The sequence below is a fragment of the Ceratotherium simum genome, chromosome 19, assembly GCF_057802395.1.
Source record: "Ceratotherium simum simum isolate JZ-2026a chromosome 19, ASM5780239v1, whole genome shotgun sequence".
Lineage (NCBI taxonomy): Eukaryota > Metazoa > Chordata > Mammalia > Perissodactyla > Rhinocerotidae > Ceratotherium > Ceratotherium simum.
The window spans coordinates 13,751,000-13,769,543 of record NC_141918.1 but is presented as its reverse complement, the minus strand read 5'-3'; the positions used below and the strand labels follow the sequence as shown (position 1 = coordinate 13,769,543).

The 18,544-nt window shown below is 40.4% G+C and overlaps 1 protein-coding gene across 1 annotated transcript; it reads right to left on the bottom strand.

Annotated features, from left to right (window-relative positions):
• Window positions 1-1,865: 1,865 nt before the first annotated feature.
• Window positions 1,866-15,250, bottom strand: PNRC1 (proline rich nuclear receptor coactivator 1). The gene is made up of 2 exons (XM_004422112.3): window positions 14,564-15,250; window positions 1,866-12,348 (listed from the first exon to the last, which is right to left on the bottom strand). The coding sequence occupies exons 1-2, from the start codon at window positions 15,101-15,103 to the stop codon at window positions 11,905-11,907; spliced, it is 984 nt and encodes a 327-aa protein (XP_004422169.1). The 5' UTR covers window positions 15,104-15,250; the 3' UTR covers window positions 1,866-11,904.
• Window positions 15,251-18,544: the final 3,294 nt, after the last annotated feature.

The following is an 18,544-nucleotide window of genomic DNA, read 5'->3' as shown; positions in this document are numbered from 1 at the left end:
TACACAAATAATTTCTGTATAGCAGCTGATATTTTGCAGCTGCAAACTATAATGAAGGAATACGCTCAATTTTTTATTTGAAGCCTTGGATTTAGTCTTGTACCACTGGGCTAATTTATTTTTAAATGTAAATTATTAACTAATTTCAAGACTTGATATATTATTGGTAGTGTTTACTTGAGATACAACTATTCTAAGCATACTATTGTATTACAAATAAATAAGAATTTCTGCCTTTATTCTAATCCCACTGCAAGAGGCAAAATTCATCGAAGTTTAAAGGAAGAAGTATTTAGAAATACTCTTTTAATTTTTCTAAACTATTATTAAAGTTGTAATTTCTTGTTTAGAGTTAAATTTGTTTTCTAAACAGGGTGGTATAGCGGTCTGGTGGAGAGGATCTTGGCATAATGGAACCAAAGCTTCACGTTTAGGCCTTGTAGATTTTCAAACAAGTTCATGACTCCCAAGAGTTTTAAGGACCAGTGGTTCAGTGAGACATAGGGGTTTTGGAATCAGAACTTATATATTTGATTAGAAACCATTTTCAAGTGTTAAATGAGGATTGTGCACCTTAGCATCTAAATCACTCCCTTGATGAAAATAGGGTATTTAGGATCATAGCATTAACTCTGGCATTGGTCTACCAGGTTGATTTAGGCCCTCTGGAAAATTTATATCTTGAACACCTTTAAAAAGATATTCACAGGGGCCGGCCCAGTGGTGTAGTGGTTAAGTTCGAGTTTGCGCGCTCCGCTTCAGTGGCCCATGGTTCACAGATTTGGAACCCCGGGCCTGGACCTATGGACCACTTACCAAGCCATGCTGTGGCAGGTGTCCCACATATAATAGAGGAAGGTTGGCATGGATGTTGGCCCAGGGCCAATCTTCCTCATCAAAAAAAAAATGTTCATAAAATTAAGTATAAAGATAATTCCGTCAAAACCCTTTTTTAGAAATATAATATTCCCTGATAGAAGTGCTAGATATTCCAGGTTGATTTCACTTCTCTCAAGTTAAAACAGTACATTACAATAATGACAAATAGCATTTCTTTAAAGGAATCATGAAAAAAGATTGAATAAAATAATGTACATAGACTTCTATACCCCATCAGTAGTATTTTCCAAAACAAATGGTATTATAATGTTTTTATTCTCTTGGGGAAATGATTATATGATTAGTCTTGAATCTTATATTCTAGGAATATACTACAACTGAACTATGAAAAGAAATAGTATCAACTTGTAGAGGTAGATGGTTGCTCAGTGGGTTAATGGTTACCATTTTTTAAAAGTACTGTGTGATTTTAAGTATGTGTTTGGTTCACATAATTCAAAACACCAACTCTGTTAGTTTATAAACTAGTAAATAGATCACAAATTAAAATCAAGAATATCTTGCTATATGTCAAGTTTCAGGCTCTTTCAGAATGCTCATAGAAAATTTAAAGGGTCAGTCTCTTCAGATGAGAGAATGCCTAGCCAGCTATCAGTACTCAAGTCCTAGAAATGGATTGATTGCATGTTCCTGTTTGATCTTATTTGTGTTACAGCTTGTGTAGGATGAGTAGTTCCTCAGAAAAAGTGTAAAATTGAATTAATTGAAGTAAAATTGCTACTTCTCTAATTTAGGAGTATAATTCTGTTAACTAAATGTCTAAGTACTATATGCTTTTTAGAAATGGCTTCATGGAGGTAAACTGAGGAAAACCAGAATCCTTTGCTATGATCACCTGTTTTCTAAAGAAATAACTACATTCCAGTTTTCTTAGCTTACTCCTAAAAATATTGACTTAAAATGCTGTTAAATTGACTTTAATTTCAACAAAAATCTCAGTATAAAATAGTCTTCAAAGCCCCAAGTGATAGCCAATTTCTTTTAATAGTAAGAAAAACTGAATTGATTTGGGCAGGGAGAGGGGGTTAAGAACCGCTCCTATTACATTTGTAAGGCAGTATCTGCTTTGTAGTAATATTTTACACCTTGAGAAAAAGTATTCTGTTGAAGACCTTTTCGAAACTGACAAGCTATGTAACTGTTCAAACTCTGGGCAATCTTACATTTTAAAAAGGAGAAGGAATGTTATTTAAATTTATTTTAACACATTGTGAAATATATAATTTCATAAGAACCTTAGAGAAAAGCATTAACATTCATCATTGTCAGTAAACCTTAACATTTTGGCCTTAAAATGTTAAATGTAGCTAAATTAGAAATACTTATGTTCTAGTTTTGTTTATATTCATCACAATTTTTAATATATATAAGGTCTAACCATTTTTGGTCATTTTTTATACTTTATAATTCCCTACTCATCATATAATCTACTAATGGGGTTTTTTCAAAAATACTACTTAAAAACATGATGGATGAAAAATTTTTATTCTAAAATATCTCATATGAAAAGCACTTTGTACAGAGCTCTGAGCTGCCTGTCACTAGTCACATATAACTGATACGCTTTAAGAGGTTTTGGTGACCACAATTTGTCCACCGTTTATTTGTTTTGACTAAGATGTTTATATGACTGTCTGTCATGGAAAGTGGAACTACGTGACTTAAGGAATAATTTTAAATGCTTTTAGCTTTCACTTAGCTCCACTGGTATTAATTCAACATTTAAAGGCTTTAAAGGATAGGAGCCCACTGTTAAGAACTGCACACTGCCTTGCCCTTCTACTCCCTAGTCACTTCAGTGCTAATCAGCCCTTGAGCTGTCGCCTTTCTTTTGAGACTCGCATACACATATTTTCTTGCACTCCTTGACGTTCAAGTTACTCCACTTTAGATAATTTCTTTAACTTTCCTCTCAAGTCATGGGCAGTTATTGTAAATACCCTTCAGAATCTTTATAGTCTCCACCTACCTCTTTATCCTCCCCTAATTAAAGCTTCTTCAAGCATTAACATTTATGTCAACGTTAACATCAAATGTCAACTCGCACATTTCCCAAATAAGCCAATGCTTAAATACATTATCCTTTCTCTGTTTCAGTTCTTATTTACAATGGCTTTGGTGGTTCAGTCATTGACTAGAGTTGTTCTCTTGTTTTAGAACTGTTAATAATTGGGGCCAGCCCCGTGGCTTAACGGTTAAGTGCGCGAGCTCCACTGCTGGCGGCCCGGGTTCAGATCCCGGGTACACACTGATGCACCACTTGTCAGGCTATGCTGTGGCGGCGTCCCATATAAAGTGGAGGAAGATGGGCACAGATGTTAGCCCAGGGCCAGTCTTCCTCAGCAAAAGAAGAGGAGGATTGGCATGGATGTTAGCTTAGGGCTGATCTTCCTCGCACACACACACACAAAAAGTGTTAATAACCAACTAACTAGCCTACTTGGAAATGCAAAGAAAAACATTCCGGAGATTCAAAGTTTACAACCTCAAAAGATTAATTTATTTGTGCCATGTGCTTTTAGAATTATTGGCAAATACTCAGCTTATGTATAATGTTGACATGAACTAGTAAAGCAGCCTTAATTTTCCCCAATTCTATTAACATTTTATTATAAAAATCTTTAGTAAGAAAATAATTTTACAGTGAACATTGATATACCCACTACCTAGATTCTACAATTAACAGTAAATTATACTTGCTTTATCACATATATATCCATCTATCCCCCAATTATTTTGAATTTAACATGTAAAATTTTGAAAACTGGAATGTTCATAAATGGGTTATTCTAATTAGCTAAAGAATGATCAGAAAAACCTTGGTTGAACCTTTCATAAACATAATTCTCTTAGTTTTGAAATTCAGGATCTGGCCTCAAGCATCAGATGATTACAGGAAGTTAAGAAATAGACACAGATGGTTAAGGAGACTGGACTGAATGCATAGTGACTAGGGCCCTTGGAAGTCTGATGGAAAAGGGCCATACAGTCTTTGATATTAATCTTTTCATTCTAAAATTTGAGAGCAGTAAATGCCTGATCATTTGAAGAGTAACGCTAATTTTGTTCAACTTTGGAAGGAACCATTGAGAGACCTTATTTTATAGCAAGAAGATCCCCCAAATTGTAGATCTCTCCAAGGTTTGGAGGAAGGAAGGAAGAACCAAAGGTTCTTGGTAGGAAGAACCAAAGCCCTCTATGATTCTGTGTTCCCAAGTGAAGTATACTCATAAAGACCTTCCTGTTTAAAGATCTTAATGTTAGAAGGCAATTTTGAATTCAATTTAAATCAAACATTTGCATGTTGGAAATAATCAAAGATTATTAAAATGTCTGCTACCTACCATCCCCTCTGCAATATTCTAGACTGCCAAGAAGACATTTGTAATTTGTTTTGACAACTAATTGGGTTAATCTCTAATCTTAGAATAAAGGAACTATAATGATTTAGGAGTAGCTAGGTATATATATGACCAGCTTTGGAGGAGTTTGACTAGTATCTATTATCTTTACAATGAGATATAAAATACCACATATTTTTCTGCCATTTTTATATATTAGACTAGGAGAAGTTACTTCACTTTCCTGTATTCTTTCTTACACATGCATAAAAGTTGTTGTGTGAATGACTAGAGGAATGTAGTATTTTCATTATTGTTTAAGCTATTGTTATATGTTTAAGATACATGATCTCTTCTAATTAAATGGTGCTTGATTAGAACATGTAGCCTCCTTTGAGAAATGTGCATGATTTTCCATGACTATCCATGTAGGTTGCTTCTGCCAGTTCTCCCATTTTGTCCCTTTTTACCATTATACTTAATTCAGAGACTAATTAATGCACATAATCTATGATAAGCTATTCCTCTAACAGAAGGAAGTTAAATTTATGTGACCAATTCTACGGTAAGGAAACATTACTATAAACTCTGCTCTAGAAAATGAATTCTAAGATCTCAACGATGAACCCTCAGTAAATGCAACACCTTTTATAAATCTTAAATTGTAATTCAATTTGGGGTATTTATAATACAAGTTTAAGTTTGGTAAATATAATTCCTGGATGTTAGGAACATTACTTACACATTTTAGCATATTTATTTTATTTTATTTTTTTCTTTTTTGTGAAGAAGATCAGCTCTGTGCTAACATCTGCCAATCCTCCTTTTTTTTTTTTTTAGCTGAGGAAGACTGGCCCTGGGCTAACATCTGCGCCCATCTTCCTCCATTTTATATGGGATGCCACCACAGCATGACTTGCCAAGTGGTGCGTCGGTGCGTGCCCGGGATCTGAACCGGCGAACCCCAGGCCACCGCATCGGAGCATGCGCGCTTAACCGCTTGCGCCACCTGGCTGGCCCCTAGCATATTTATTTTAGACCTCCAAGAGAATCGCAAAGGATATGAAAAGTAACATAATCTGAAAACTGTCAGAGATTAATTCAAGATGATCTAATCCAAGACATTTAAAGAAAAGCGGTTTAGTTCAAGCATAAAATAGATTAGCCCTTTTTTTCTTTTTTTGTGAGGAGGATCAGCCCTGAGCTAACATTCGATGCCAATCCTCCTCTTTTTGCTGACTGGCCCTGGGCTAACATCCGTGCCCATCTTCCTCTACTTTATATGGGACGCTGCCACAGCATGGCTTGACAAGCGGTGCATCAGTGCGCGCCCGGGGTCCGAACCAGGGAACCCCGGGCTGCCAAGGCGGAGCACGAGCTCTTAACCGCTGCGCCACCTGGCCAGCCTGGATTAGCCCTAACTCTTAAAACTCCATCTACCCCATACCTTCAGAGAATCCTATCTAAAACTTTCAAGAAAGTTTCAAAGATTAAATTGTCATGTGTTTATAAATAACGTTCTATAAAATGTACTCAAATTTCCTTTCAGATTTAAAAACAAGTAGTTCCTGAAATACACAGGATTTGTGCTTACACAATTCTGCCTCCTACACCATCTCATCTCACAACACAGACATAGTCTTCCCCCATTTGCAAATTTGTATTTGGGAGTTTTTGAAAGATTTGTGGATTCAGGAGAGAAAGGAATGAAGTACAAAAAACAACTTGGAGGCGTTAGCTCAGAGACCAGATGCTCAACGAGGCAGGCCTGTGATTTTAAAATGTTTTTCGTTCAGCAGTGTCTTTCAAAAATTTATATACAGGAAGATGATGAGCCTGTCAGCCTTCCATACCAAAGTATAAGTAAATGTGTTTGATTCTCAACCTGAAACAGGTATCAATTGCATACAGGGCATAGGAGTTGGGGGGCCTTCCACCCTCTAAATAAAGGGTAATCAGCAACTAGGGTCATTAGGAGATGGGAGATGTATAAAAAGAGAAATAGAATTATAAAAGCTCAATTTTACCCCGTTTCAAATCTTGGACTAAGAAAAGAGAAGAAAACTTTATTCCTCCTTTTCACCAACTGGGCCTCTGCTATCAGCATTCAGAACTTAAATTTGAACTATCCGCTAACATAGACTTTTACAGGTAGGTAAAGAACCACCCACCATCTAACACTGAGAGGAAATACGTTCTAATTCAACAACTAATTTACTATCATAGATGAAGTTAAGAGTACATAGGAGGCAGAAGGGATGAGGTCAAAAGTACTGGTAAGGGTGTTAAGCCTTATGAGGAAAAAAGGAGAGGATATAGGAAGATAAAATATTTCAGTTCCATTTTCATTTTGTAAATTAGTGCTTCCGTGCACAATTACCAAAGCTGCACCTCTAGGCCTGACCTATCTTCTGTCTACTTGCTGTGTATTCCCACTTGGATACCCTACACGCACCTCACCAGTTCAACATGCAAATCAAAACTATCTTGCTGTGTAATTCCGATTCCCCTTCAGAGTTCCCTAATTGCTCGTTTTATCTTCCTAATTGCCCGATTTAAAAACTCTTCCCTTACCTTCAGTTGCTCAATTCTTAATTCTACCCCAAAACATCTCCCAAGTAAGTCCATGCCTCTGTATTCCTTCTGATAATGTTCTTTAGGCTCTTTTGTGTTTTAAACTACCAAAATAACCTCCTTAAGTGATCTTGTCTCAAGCTTTCCCTTTCCATACTGTTCTTATTTTTACCAGTTTTCTTTTTGAAGCAGGAGTCTCATTCTCTTGCTCATAAACCTTTGATGGTTCTGTCATGCTTACAGAATAAAGTTGAAACTCTTCAGCATGACATGCAAGGCCCTTCATGTTATTACCCCAATACATCTTTCAATACACCGAATCTTCCTTGCACTTACTTCTCTTGAGCTACTGGACATTCCACATCTTTCCACACTACTGTCTGCTCAGACTTTTACCTCAGACAATTTTCCTTTTCTTTGTATGTCAGATACTACTGAATATTTTAAGGCCCAACTCAGTGCTACTTCTAAGTTGTCAGATTCCCAACCAGACAATCCCTGCTCACCAAAATTAGTCACTACCTTCTGGGTGAGACAATGACTTTAGTTTTTTGTAACTTTTCAGGCACTGGTGGTTCTGGGGAGGGGGAATGCAGCTTGTAGTTCACATTTACCATTTCTTCTCCACTCACCTGTACTGTTAACTTTTAGCTCTGCCCTTTATCTCTGTATTTCCTGAACATACCTTACACATAAGCCCCCAAGCATTAAATGTAGACATGCTGCTCAAAAATGACACAACTGAAAAATGTCCAACAAGGTGGGGGTGCAAGTGGTTGAGACAATTTTATTATCCAAAAGACAGGAACTCTATATTAGTTTCATTGTTAGAATTTTTATAATCATATGCAGAAATGTGTTATCAAACCTATGCATGAATGAGACATTTTTTGGAATCATAGACTGTCAGATTTGGGAAAGATGTCAGAACTCATCTAAGCTAACTCATTAGTATTAATATTTACAACATACTATTAGAAAAAGCTAAAATTGGTGACTAAAAATTGGGGGAATTTTCAAACTATGATCTTAACTTCTAAAATGTGTTTTCTCAGCTATCTGTGAAGAAGGTATTTGCATCTGTGTGAGCTGGAACAGAGACTCACACAAAATGCCACCAACATCAAATAGAAGTTCCTTTACTTCTTCAAATTCCTTACCTTCCTTTCTAGAACTGATTGCTTAATGTCCCCACTCAAAATTTATGTCCTTGTACAACTTTTTCAAAGCCTCCTTAATCTCAAAACCAGCCCCCCTTTTTTTGTAATTTCAAACCATTTAATAATCGTGGTTCTCCCCCCAGCACTGCTTCTGGAAGAACCAGGAATAGGGCAACCCAAACCCTCTCCCAGACATCTAAATGCTTTTCTTTAACGTGCTGGGGGTGAGGGACAGGGCATCCGAGGAGTCTAGCCTACCCACCACAGCCACAGCTCCTCACAATCCTCACTTCATCCTGTCTTGGGTGGGTGCCAGCTGTGCCCTCTTTTCCAGGTCCAGCCTGGGGCCTCGTGCTGAAGGGCAGAAGCACTGGGATGGGGCCTAGGTCTTGTTCCTTCTCACCACCAGAAGTTGAGTTAGGGCTTTTAAAGACGGCAGGTAAACACAATAGCAAGTACTGTGGGGAGTTTTAGGGAGTTTGAAATCATGTACTAGGCAAAAGAAATACAAGTGGTTTTCCCCAAACATAGCATGACTGGATCCCATTCCGGTCCTACATTTGTACAGCATACTAAATTTATATTAAAATATTGTGAAGGAAAGGAGTGACTACATAGTACTATGCCTAAAAACCTGAATGCTGGTCCTGATAAAATGTAATTTTCTTAAGTGCCCACATAGTTGATTCCGACTCCTAGGGACCTGTGGACAGCAGAGCTGAACCCTGCCTGCTCTATTTGCACCATCCTCTCACCTTCCGGCGCAATCAGACAATGCTCCACTGCTATTCATAGAGTTTTCATGGCCAGGTTTTTCCGAAGTGGGTGGCCAGGTCCTTCTTCCTAGTCTTAGTCTGGAAGCTCCACTGAAACCTGTCCACCTTGCTGGTATTTGAAATCCCGGTTTCAGCATCACAGCAACACAGAGCCGCCACAGTATGACAACCTACAGAGGGGTGGTGTGGTTCCCTGACAGGGAAGTGAAGCAGCCTGAACCACTAGACCACCAGGGCTGGCTAAAATGTAGATTACTTGCCTAATACATTCTAGTCTTTTAACTTATAAACCACACTAAAATTTGTATTTAAACTTACAAACCACCTTTATGTTTGAAAATAATGGCTCCTGTCAATCTTTTCATAGTGTAATTTGGTCTATTACCTTCTTTTCCCTTTATCTGCCCACAAGGAAGACACTAATAAAATACTTAGCACCAAGATTAATGCAAATAAAAGCAGCTCTTTCTGAGCGTCACTCCATCAGTGGTATAAGTTGAATAAACTCGGTATCCAATTGTATAGATTTATCTAAAAGCAACTTCAGTATAAAACACTAACCGCACGTTGATATTTGTTCCATAATGTAGTGCTGCCGCGTGTTTTTTTTTTCCACTCACATACACTTATAAACCTTTCACCCCTTTGCAATTACCAGCGCCTTAGTTAAAACTTGGGCCTGAAGCTGATGACTGGAAACACGTTTGCTTTGTACACCCACAAAACCAAACAAATATCATTACAAAAACATTGGGAAAAATGTTTCAGAAGACTCCAAAAAGAGAAAAATAAAGGTGGCTGAATAATAATTGGGCTGCACGATGGTCTGAATTCCTATGTTGAAGCCTAACCCCAAAGTGATGGTATCAGGAGGCGGAGCCTTTGAGGAAGTGATTGGGACATGAGGGCAAAACCCTCAGGAATGGGATTAGTGCCCTTACAAAAGGAGCCCACGAAAGCTGCCTCGCCCCTTGTGCCCTCTAAGGACACAGCAAAAAGACACCACCTATGAACCAAAGTGGTCTCTCACCAGACACCAAATCTGCCGGCGCCTTAGTCTTGGACTTCCCAGCCTCCAGAACTGTGAGAAATAAATGTTTATAAGCTGCCCAGTCTCTAGTATTTTGTTATAGCAGCTCAAAGGGACCAATAAAGGTTGCTAAATAGTATTTTACTATAACACCAAAACAATTCAACTTTTAAATTTGTTAATACCTTTTCACTAACTATATCTGTAAGTCTAATTAAACCAATTTTGTTCACTCTTTAAACTATAAAAACTATTACTACTTGATAATATAATCTATTTCCTTATGTCATTCCTTTAAAAAATTTAACCATTGTCTTTACCAGTGTGTTAACACTTCTCTTAGAAAGTCTAACTTGTACAAGGTTGAAAGCTCACCTATATTTTATTATGGTTTAAGTTTCTCTAAATGCATTTTTTAAAGCCAGCTATATATATACCTATATGTAATAACGAAGTATAGCTTTCTCCACATACATAAGAACAAAGCATGTGTTATAGCCAGTGCCAAAGAAAACGGTTGGCTGGATGTGGACGCGTATGAGCCGCGTATACAAGACAGCACATCTTTAGTAATTCTCAGATTTTGTGGCTAATGCAAGTTAGCATACCCTCCTGACACTCTTCATCAAGTCAACAGTTATGCTAAGTAACGTTGTGCCCAAACCACCAACCACTTTTGTACAGTCAGAAAGTGTCTTCCTCCCCTCCTGTGTGAAGCAGATGGTACAAGACGACTTTCCCATTTTTTTTTTTCCTCAGGATGGTAGCACCTTTCTCATCTATTCCATCTTATAGAATCATATACATACCCTCTTAAAACCCTTTTCACATATCTAAATATTGCTCAACTACTCAGAAAACTTTCTTCCTTTTTGTTGAGATAAACTTTAGCTTTGTGTAACTAAAAACTATATAAGGAAAATTGTGTTTTAGAATTTCTTATTGGAATAGACCTTATATATATATATATACACTACTGAATAAAGGAACAAAGTTTGAATTTTAAAGTAAAAATACATAAGCTGCCATGTTCATCTTCAAGCAAGCTTCAGAATCTAGTATCATCTACTATTTTACCACCAATTATGTTTGCTTTGGTTCAAGTACCACCATTCAACATCAATATAAATTTAGTAAAACATTTTCTTTCATTATAAAACGTATGGTATGATTAAGTCAAATGGTACTTTATGAAACAGTCCATATATAAAAATATACTCTAAGTTATAAACTAATCAGCTTTACTTTTGACCACAACCATTTCCATTTGTAAGATGGGGAATTCCTCCCCTTAGAGGTAGTAGTGTTAAATTATTGGACCCTCTAAATTTCAGAGGAAGGATGGATGATTAGTATAAAGACATTCAGCCAGTAAAATCGAAAGTTAAAATCCATCTCCTTGTCACACATTCAAACATGAAAAACAGTCACACACAAAGAGTCAAGACTAGTTTAAAGGGGGGGGGGGGCAAATTATTATTATTTAAAAATTTGATTACAACCAATTTTGTTGGCATTAAAATTAGAGGTATTTTAAATCTGAATAATGGATATAAACCAAAAGCCAGAAATTAAGTTTGGTAAAAATGGGAACAGGAGTTTTCCAGTAATTACAGATTAGAAGGCAGAAATCAATTTAGAGAAACGCAGACAAACCCATGTTTACAATGTGGTGCCACAGATTTAAACTTCAGTAGTGCATTAGTAAACTGTTCACATTTAGATCTTCACCTTGAGATTCAACAGCTGTTTCTTGAAAAAAATCTCTTGAAAAAAATCTCAGTACCTTGTGCAAATAAATTGGTCTTCTGTGTGCCTTAGCACACACTTAAAATTTCTCCATTGTATATATACAAAACACCCACCATTTGGGCAGGGCAAAATACATACTTTCATAACAAAACTATAATGTACCTCTCAAGTATGAACAATATACACATAATACATGGTATACAGTATTTACAAAATATAAAATATAATACAAGCTGTTTGTAATTTTTTAAACTCATCTTTTGCACCTGTATATTGCAACAAGGCAAATTTCCATTTTTATACCAATTTTCTTTTCCAGAGTCCAGGGATTTTGGAAAACTATGTTTTACACACATACTGAAATCGGAGATCTAAGTTTGAACTTTTAGGAGAGTTTTTAAATGTACTGCCATCAACTCCCTATTTTGGTTGGAATTTTCAACAGTGCTTCCCATCCAGTGACTAGGAGGCTTTGGAAGAACACTAGGAGAAGGTGGATCACTAAACTTTGCCCCAGCATAATTTTCTTTTTGGCTCACTTCAGTTAGAAATGCTGATTTCTTCAAATGCATATTTTTAATGTTCTCAGTATTTTTAAAAGGCTTTTTTTCCTGCTTCTGCATTATATCAGACGAAACAGAATCCTGCCAAAAGTTATTTTCATTTCTTTTTGCAGAGGTGATCTTGGTTAGTGGTAAGTTATATTTGCTTTTCTGTCTGTTTATCTTTGGTTGTTCACACAAGTGTATACCATGAACAAGCTGGCCGTGGGGAATGGCAATTTTCTCCGATTTTCCCATCTTTGATTTTAAAACCTACAAAGACAAGGAACATAAAAGTGAATACAGTCTCATGATAAAAATCAGTCATGAACCTCACACCACATATCTAATATACTTTCTTTTAAAATGTTCATTGTCTTGATTACAAACGTATGTGCTTGTTGCACTTATCACTGGATGTCTGAATATGCACACATCTAATTTTGTTTACCACTAAAAATATAATCACCACTGTTTGCAATATGCAATGCATGAGCCAGTTCTAAAATGTGAAAGGAAAAAACCCAAAGTAACCCCAAGTCCACCTTTCTATACCTGTAAGAGTAATGAGCTATCTTCCAAATACCTATGCCAACCTCCACACACTGACAAAGGTCAGTGTTTTTACAATAAGATGTTGCCAAGAGAAATTTTCAGATGCTTTCATTTTGCTTGGTTGAGTCTGGTTAAAAACAAAAACTATGTTAACAGATATACTATTTACCTCTTAGACAGGTACTTTTAAAATTATTTCAGAATAAAGAAAAGTTTTATTAGCAGGAACTCGATTTTCAGTGAGGAAGTGTTTTGATCATGGTTCCTAAGTATACACAGAAAAATTATCTCGCAGCTTCTAAAAACTCTTCAGAAACTTATAAACTAAAATAAAAATCTAAATACTAAAATACTTATCACTCTTGAACATCTTTTCCAGTTATACATACTTATAACAAATACGTAGTCAGAAAAAAATGCTTCCTGCCTGCCCCCTGCTTTCTAGTTTAACAACTACTTCAAGAACTTTGCTGCACTAATTCTAATAACTTTCCTAACTCAAGTGATCCTTATAGGAGGCCATGACCGGATGGAAAGTGTAGGGTAACCCATCAGATCACAGCCCTTCCAACACCTGCAACATGGTATGGAAAGCAGGACCCAAACCAGAAAGCCGCAGCACAAGAACCCTTCCACGTCATTAAGGGTAACTGCCAACAGAGAGCTCCCTGGTTTTAATACCGTTCTAGAAAAGAAAGGAACTTACTTATTGACCAGGAGACAAGAAGTAAAAAAGCTCGCTTTTAGCTTATCATTAATATTTCAGAGGAGCCATGAATTATAAAACTTAAAAGGAATCTAAGATAATTTAAGGAATCACGGCGGACAACATTTTTCCCAGGGGCACAGCTAAATAGGCTGCAAATATCTCAGTCCAATATTCTTTCAACAAATGGCAGTAACTTATTTTCACTTCATTATTATGAAAGCCTTTGAAATTAAGTCAATGAAATGTTTTATTTTGATATAGAGGTTACTTTAATTTTAAATCATTTTAGCGATTTAATCTCGTTTCAGTTTTAGTCGATTTTATCCTAGTCCAACAGCACGGCAACTGGGCAGCACAACGTCACTTCAAATGATAACATTTCTTTCCGAAAACTTCACTTTTCTGGACACAAGTAATAAAACCACCTTCCATTAAGAAAGTCCGGGAGAGCATACGGTGGGAATTGTTAAAACAATAAATTCCGTTCATCTGATGCACTAGCACACAAAATTGACGGCTCCAAAAAGCCCAGAACGCCGCCGCCGCTCCCGCCAACTCTGCAAGTGAAAAGTTCAGCTAAGCGGGGCGCCCGGCGACGGGCAGAGCCCCAGGAGGACCCCGCCCACACGGGGCACCTCACATCTCAGCGGAGCGCGAGCCAAACGGAACCGAGCCGCCGCGGCCCACTCCAAGCCCCGCACGAAGGCGGTGAGGGACCGCGTACGCGCGTCACCGACCACTCTCGCAGCGCCCAACCGTCAGGGAGCCGGGCGCGGGCCCCCACCCCTTCCCCTCCCGCCCCCACCCGGCCTCGCCTTCTTCAGGAACGCCGGAGCACTCCGCACGTAGCGCGCTGACGTCAGCCTCCCGCGGGCCCCTGCCCTCCCCCACCCCACCGCGCGCCTGGAACGCCGAAACCCCCTGGAACTCCGCCAGCTTTCTAAATCCGGGCTGTTGCTGGGGCGCAGCCGCTCCTCTCATTGGCTGCTTCCCAGGAGCCAATGAGCGGCGCCAGCGCATGCCTCCCCCTCCCCCTCCCCCTCCCTTCCCCAGCAAGAACAGAGCGGGCGTCACGGAAACTTCCCTCCCAAGTAAACAGCCGCCCCTCACGCCGGCCTCCCTTCCCGACCCGCTCCGGGCTGGGGCCCAAACCCCAGCGTCCGGCGGCGGCCGTCTAAGGGCCGGAACTCCCCAACGGTCCCAGGTCCCCCTCGAGGCCCTTACCTCTCTTCTGAAAGAGGGTTGGCCGGGCGCCGCGGGCGGCAGCGGGCCGGGGAAAGCACTCGCTTCCTCAGTGGGGTTTGCGGTCTCCGGACCCGGGGTCGAGGCGGCGGCCTGGTCCGGGACCTCCTGCGCTCCGCTCTGGCCCGTCGCGGGGCTCCGCCCGCCCTCCAGGCTCGGCCGATGCTGCTGGTACTGGTGGAAGCGGCTGGGCAGCTGCCCCGCCGGGCTGGCCCGCACCTTCTTCTTGCGCCGCTTCTTTGGCGCTGCCCGAGGGGCGCCCCCCGCCGTGGCGAGGCTGCAGTTGGGCAGCGGTGCTGGGGCGCGAGGCTGAGGGGTCAGACAGGGACCGTCTCCCCCTAGGAAGTGAGGGAGAAAAAGGGTGGGGGGCAATGCCCGGGGGTCCGGGATCCGAGATACAGGCGGCGGAGCCGTGGTCACCATCGGGAGGGCCCCGAAGTAACCGCGGGCGGAAAAGCCCAGGGGCGCAAGGCGACCGCCCAGGACAAGCGGCTCCCGCTGCGGGACGGAGACGACGGTCATAGCGCTAGGAGGAAAGTGGCTCGGCAGGAAGAGGAGGAGGAAGTGAAGCCAGAGCACAGGGCGGCGGCGGCTGCTGCTGCTAAGAGAACCCGAGACGAGCGCAAACCATGGTTCGGGCGGTGGCGGCGCAGCAACAAATAGCCTCAGCCCCAGCTCCGAGTGTTGTTATCAGAAGCTCCGCCCTGTCCCCGCCCACCTCCCTGCGAAAGCCCAATCAGAATGCGACGGGGCAGGCCACGCCCCGCCGGGTCCGCCTCCACCGCCTCAGAGAGAGAGACACAAACAACTAGCTTGCTGCAGCCCGGCACAAAGAGCGCGCACTGCGCAGGCGCTGCCGGCGGGGTCTTTGGCCAAGAGTCGGTCCCGCGAACAATGAAGTTCCGTTTCAGCGTCACCTCCCCCACCCTTCTTTTTCGTCGCCCCAGCACTTCGCCTTGAAGGTAGTGGTCAGACTGCTAGATCTAGGCTGAATTTGGGAATGAGGATAGGGGTCGGGAGGGAGAAAGAATCAGGAAGCATCAAGGCCACTGGTTCCTCCTCGGCCACTGACCTTGGGGAAGTATCTGTTTTATTTCAAGCCCAACATAATAGCATTATTATCATTGGGATTTTTTAAGATTTCAAAGTACGTTATAGGGATTTCATTCCTAGCAGTGGTGAAGAAAAGCAGTCCACATTTAAATTGTGGTTGATGAAGTATGGCTCGGGCCAGCAACGCTGCTCAGCCGTGGTAATCAGAGTAAGAAGAGAGTAAGTGACTGATTGAAACTGGCCTCTTAATATACAGAAAGTTCTCCGTAAATCCGTGAGTGGGCATTGGAAATGTCACTGCTTTTTCATACTTGAAGAGCTATGAGACTTTGGGATCGCAAAACGGTGCCTGCTACTGAGGAGCTTCGAAGCAGAGGAGGCGGCTTGCGTCTCAGAGGGAGAAAGTGAAACAGCTCTGCAACGTAGAGTATTTTGGCTAGCTGTGTATTGATAGAAATCTCACTCTCGTCGTCTCCCCACACTGCGCTCAGGCACAAAAAGAACGGTGGCTGTTTATCAAGCACTTATGTATCATGAACTGTTCTTTACATAAATTATCTCATTTGAACCTCGCAGCAACCCTAAGGACTAGGTACTATGTATTATCCTCTTTTTACGGGAAAGGAAACAGGCTTAGAGAGGCAAAAAGTACTTGTCAAACATCATACAGTAAGTTAATAGCAGAATTTGAACTCCAGTCCAGGTGTGGCAAGACCAAAGTTTTAAAATCATCCATAATACTACCTCCCACACTAGACTGAAGGTTTTTAAAACACCACGAAAATCTTACACTTCTCTGTATCCTCACAGCCTCTAACCAATATTTTTCAGCTCTGTAGTGCTTGATAAATGTTTTATGATTGATAACAATGTTGGACAGAGGGAATATCCAGAATAATGCTTCCCAATAACGTTACATAAACTTTTAATACTACATTCCATCATTATTGATTGCTAGATTTAATCATTTTTGCTGGATTTTACTCATTTTTGTGTTTCAAACACAATACATGGTAAGTGCTGGTGTTCATTGGATGAATGGGAATCATATACTTCCAGAGCTGCAAAAGATGTTAGAGAGCCTTTAATTTAAATCCTCAGGTCAGCAAATTGACGTTGGGTTTGGGATCCAATGAGGAGAATGGCCTGGCAAAAGTTGGTGGTGAAGAGCAGGCAAAGATTATGGAACCTCTGGAATGAGGTAATTTGTTCTTTTGTTTTTGTAAGAGTTTCTGTTTTTTCAAAGCACTTTTTCACCTGTTATTTTATTCTTACTGTAATCCTTTAAAGTAGATAGAGATAGGTTCTGTTTTACATATCATGTAAATAAAGCCTCTAAAGATAAAGAAACTTGCCTGAGGGTCATACAATGAGTAACTAAATCACTTGAACTCCTAATGACTAGTCCAGTGCTCTTTTCACTATATCCCAAGGCCTCAGGTTTGAATTTATCTGGGGATAGTATCACACTGTCCTGGAGAATAATTTACGAGCTACCCCCAGGGGGGCTGCTAATTGGTAGTGGGTTCAGTGGGGCCCTTGATCAAGGACACTTGTTACTGTCTGTATATCTCTTGGGTGAATGTTGGAGTTATTGCGTGGTATGTGGTTTATCCTTTGAGGCCTGAAGAGTAGGCCTCATGTTAGACCCTGGATTCTGTACTTTAAGAAAGGTAGCCTGACAGCTGTGGCCACCTGGGTGATGGGTGCTAAGATACTGCCCACCACTATGAGACTGGGAGCTGGAATGGACCACCAGAAGAGAGCTATCCGGGTTTTATACACCAGGTTATTGGATTTCATGTTCTTCTTTGTGTATAATTCCTATAGACCCTTAGTCTTTAGTAAAATCTAATTTTAATACTCAAACCTGGTTTTATCTGTGCTATATGATATAAAGGAAAAGGTCAGATGCTCTTGTGTGGGCCCAAAGGGCCAATCATAGAAGTAGCAAGCCATTCCAAGGGTAAATCTTGGGAGGACTCTCAGGGTTCTTGAAGACTTTTGTTCCAGCGCATTTCTTGGTTTTAGTTTTTGTTAAGGAGGTTTTTTTAAAAAATAAACAACTGAGGGGGACAGCTTAGTTGCGTAGTGGTTGGGTTCCCATGCTCTGCTTTGGCAGCCCAGGGTTCCTGGGTTCGAATCCTGGGCATGGACCTACGCACTGCTCATCAAGCTGTGGGGCATCCCATATACAAGATAGAGGAAGATGGGGACAGATGTTAGCTCAGGGCTAATCTTCCTCACCAAAAAGAGGAAGATGGGCTCAGATGTTAGTTCAGGGCGAATCTTCCTCAAGCAAAGAGAGGAAGATTGGCAACAGATGTTAGCTCAGGGGGAATCTTCCTCAGCAAAAAAAAAAAAACAAAAACATGAGGTTTATATTTAAAAGCAAACAAAATATGCACAAATTTTCATAATAATGACAAAATTTATGGTGACACTTAAATTGCTTCTAAAGTAGTATTACCATAGGTTGAAATTAATGCCTTCATTATCCCTATACTTATACCTTTCTGGGGTTGCAGTAATTTTACCACATGTTTATTTCTTAAACCTTCCTAACAGGACAGCAGACCTATGCAGCTTGTGCTTTGCACAAGGGTGCCTGGCCGAAAGGGTGAGGGGAGCTGAAATACAGCTCTCACCTGTCTCTTAAAGCCGTCTTCCCAGGGGCTGGGGCCACCTGGAGGAAGGGATATCTTTTCTTATTTGTACAAAGGAGTCAAAAGGACTAGTGGCAGCCGTGGGGTATAATAATATTATGGATACTTGATTTCGTTTCATCCAAGATATAAAACCAAAAGAAAAAGCATGTCATTTATACCAGCTGAGGTTTCAACCAGTTGAATCTCAGTTGGGTCACAGGCCTGGTTGTGCCTTCTGGCTGGCTCTCCTTTTATACATTGA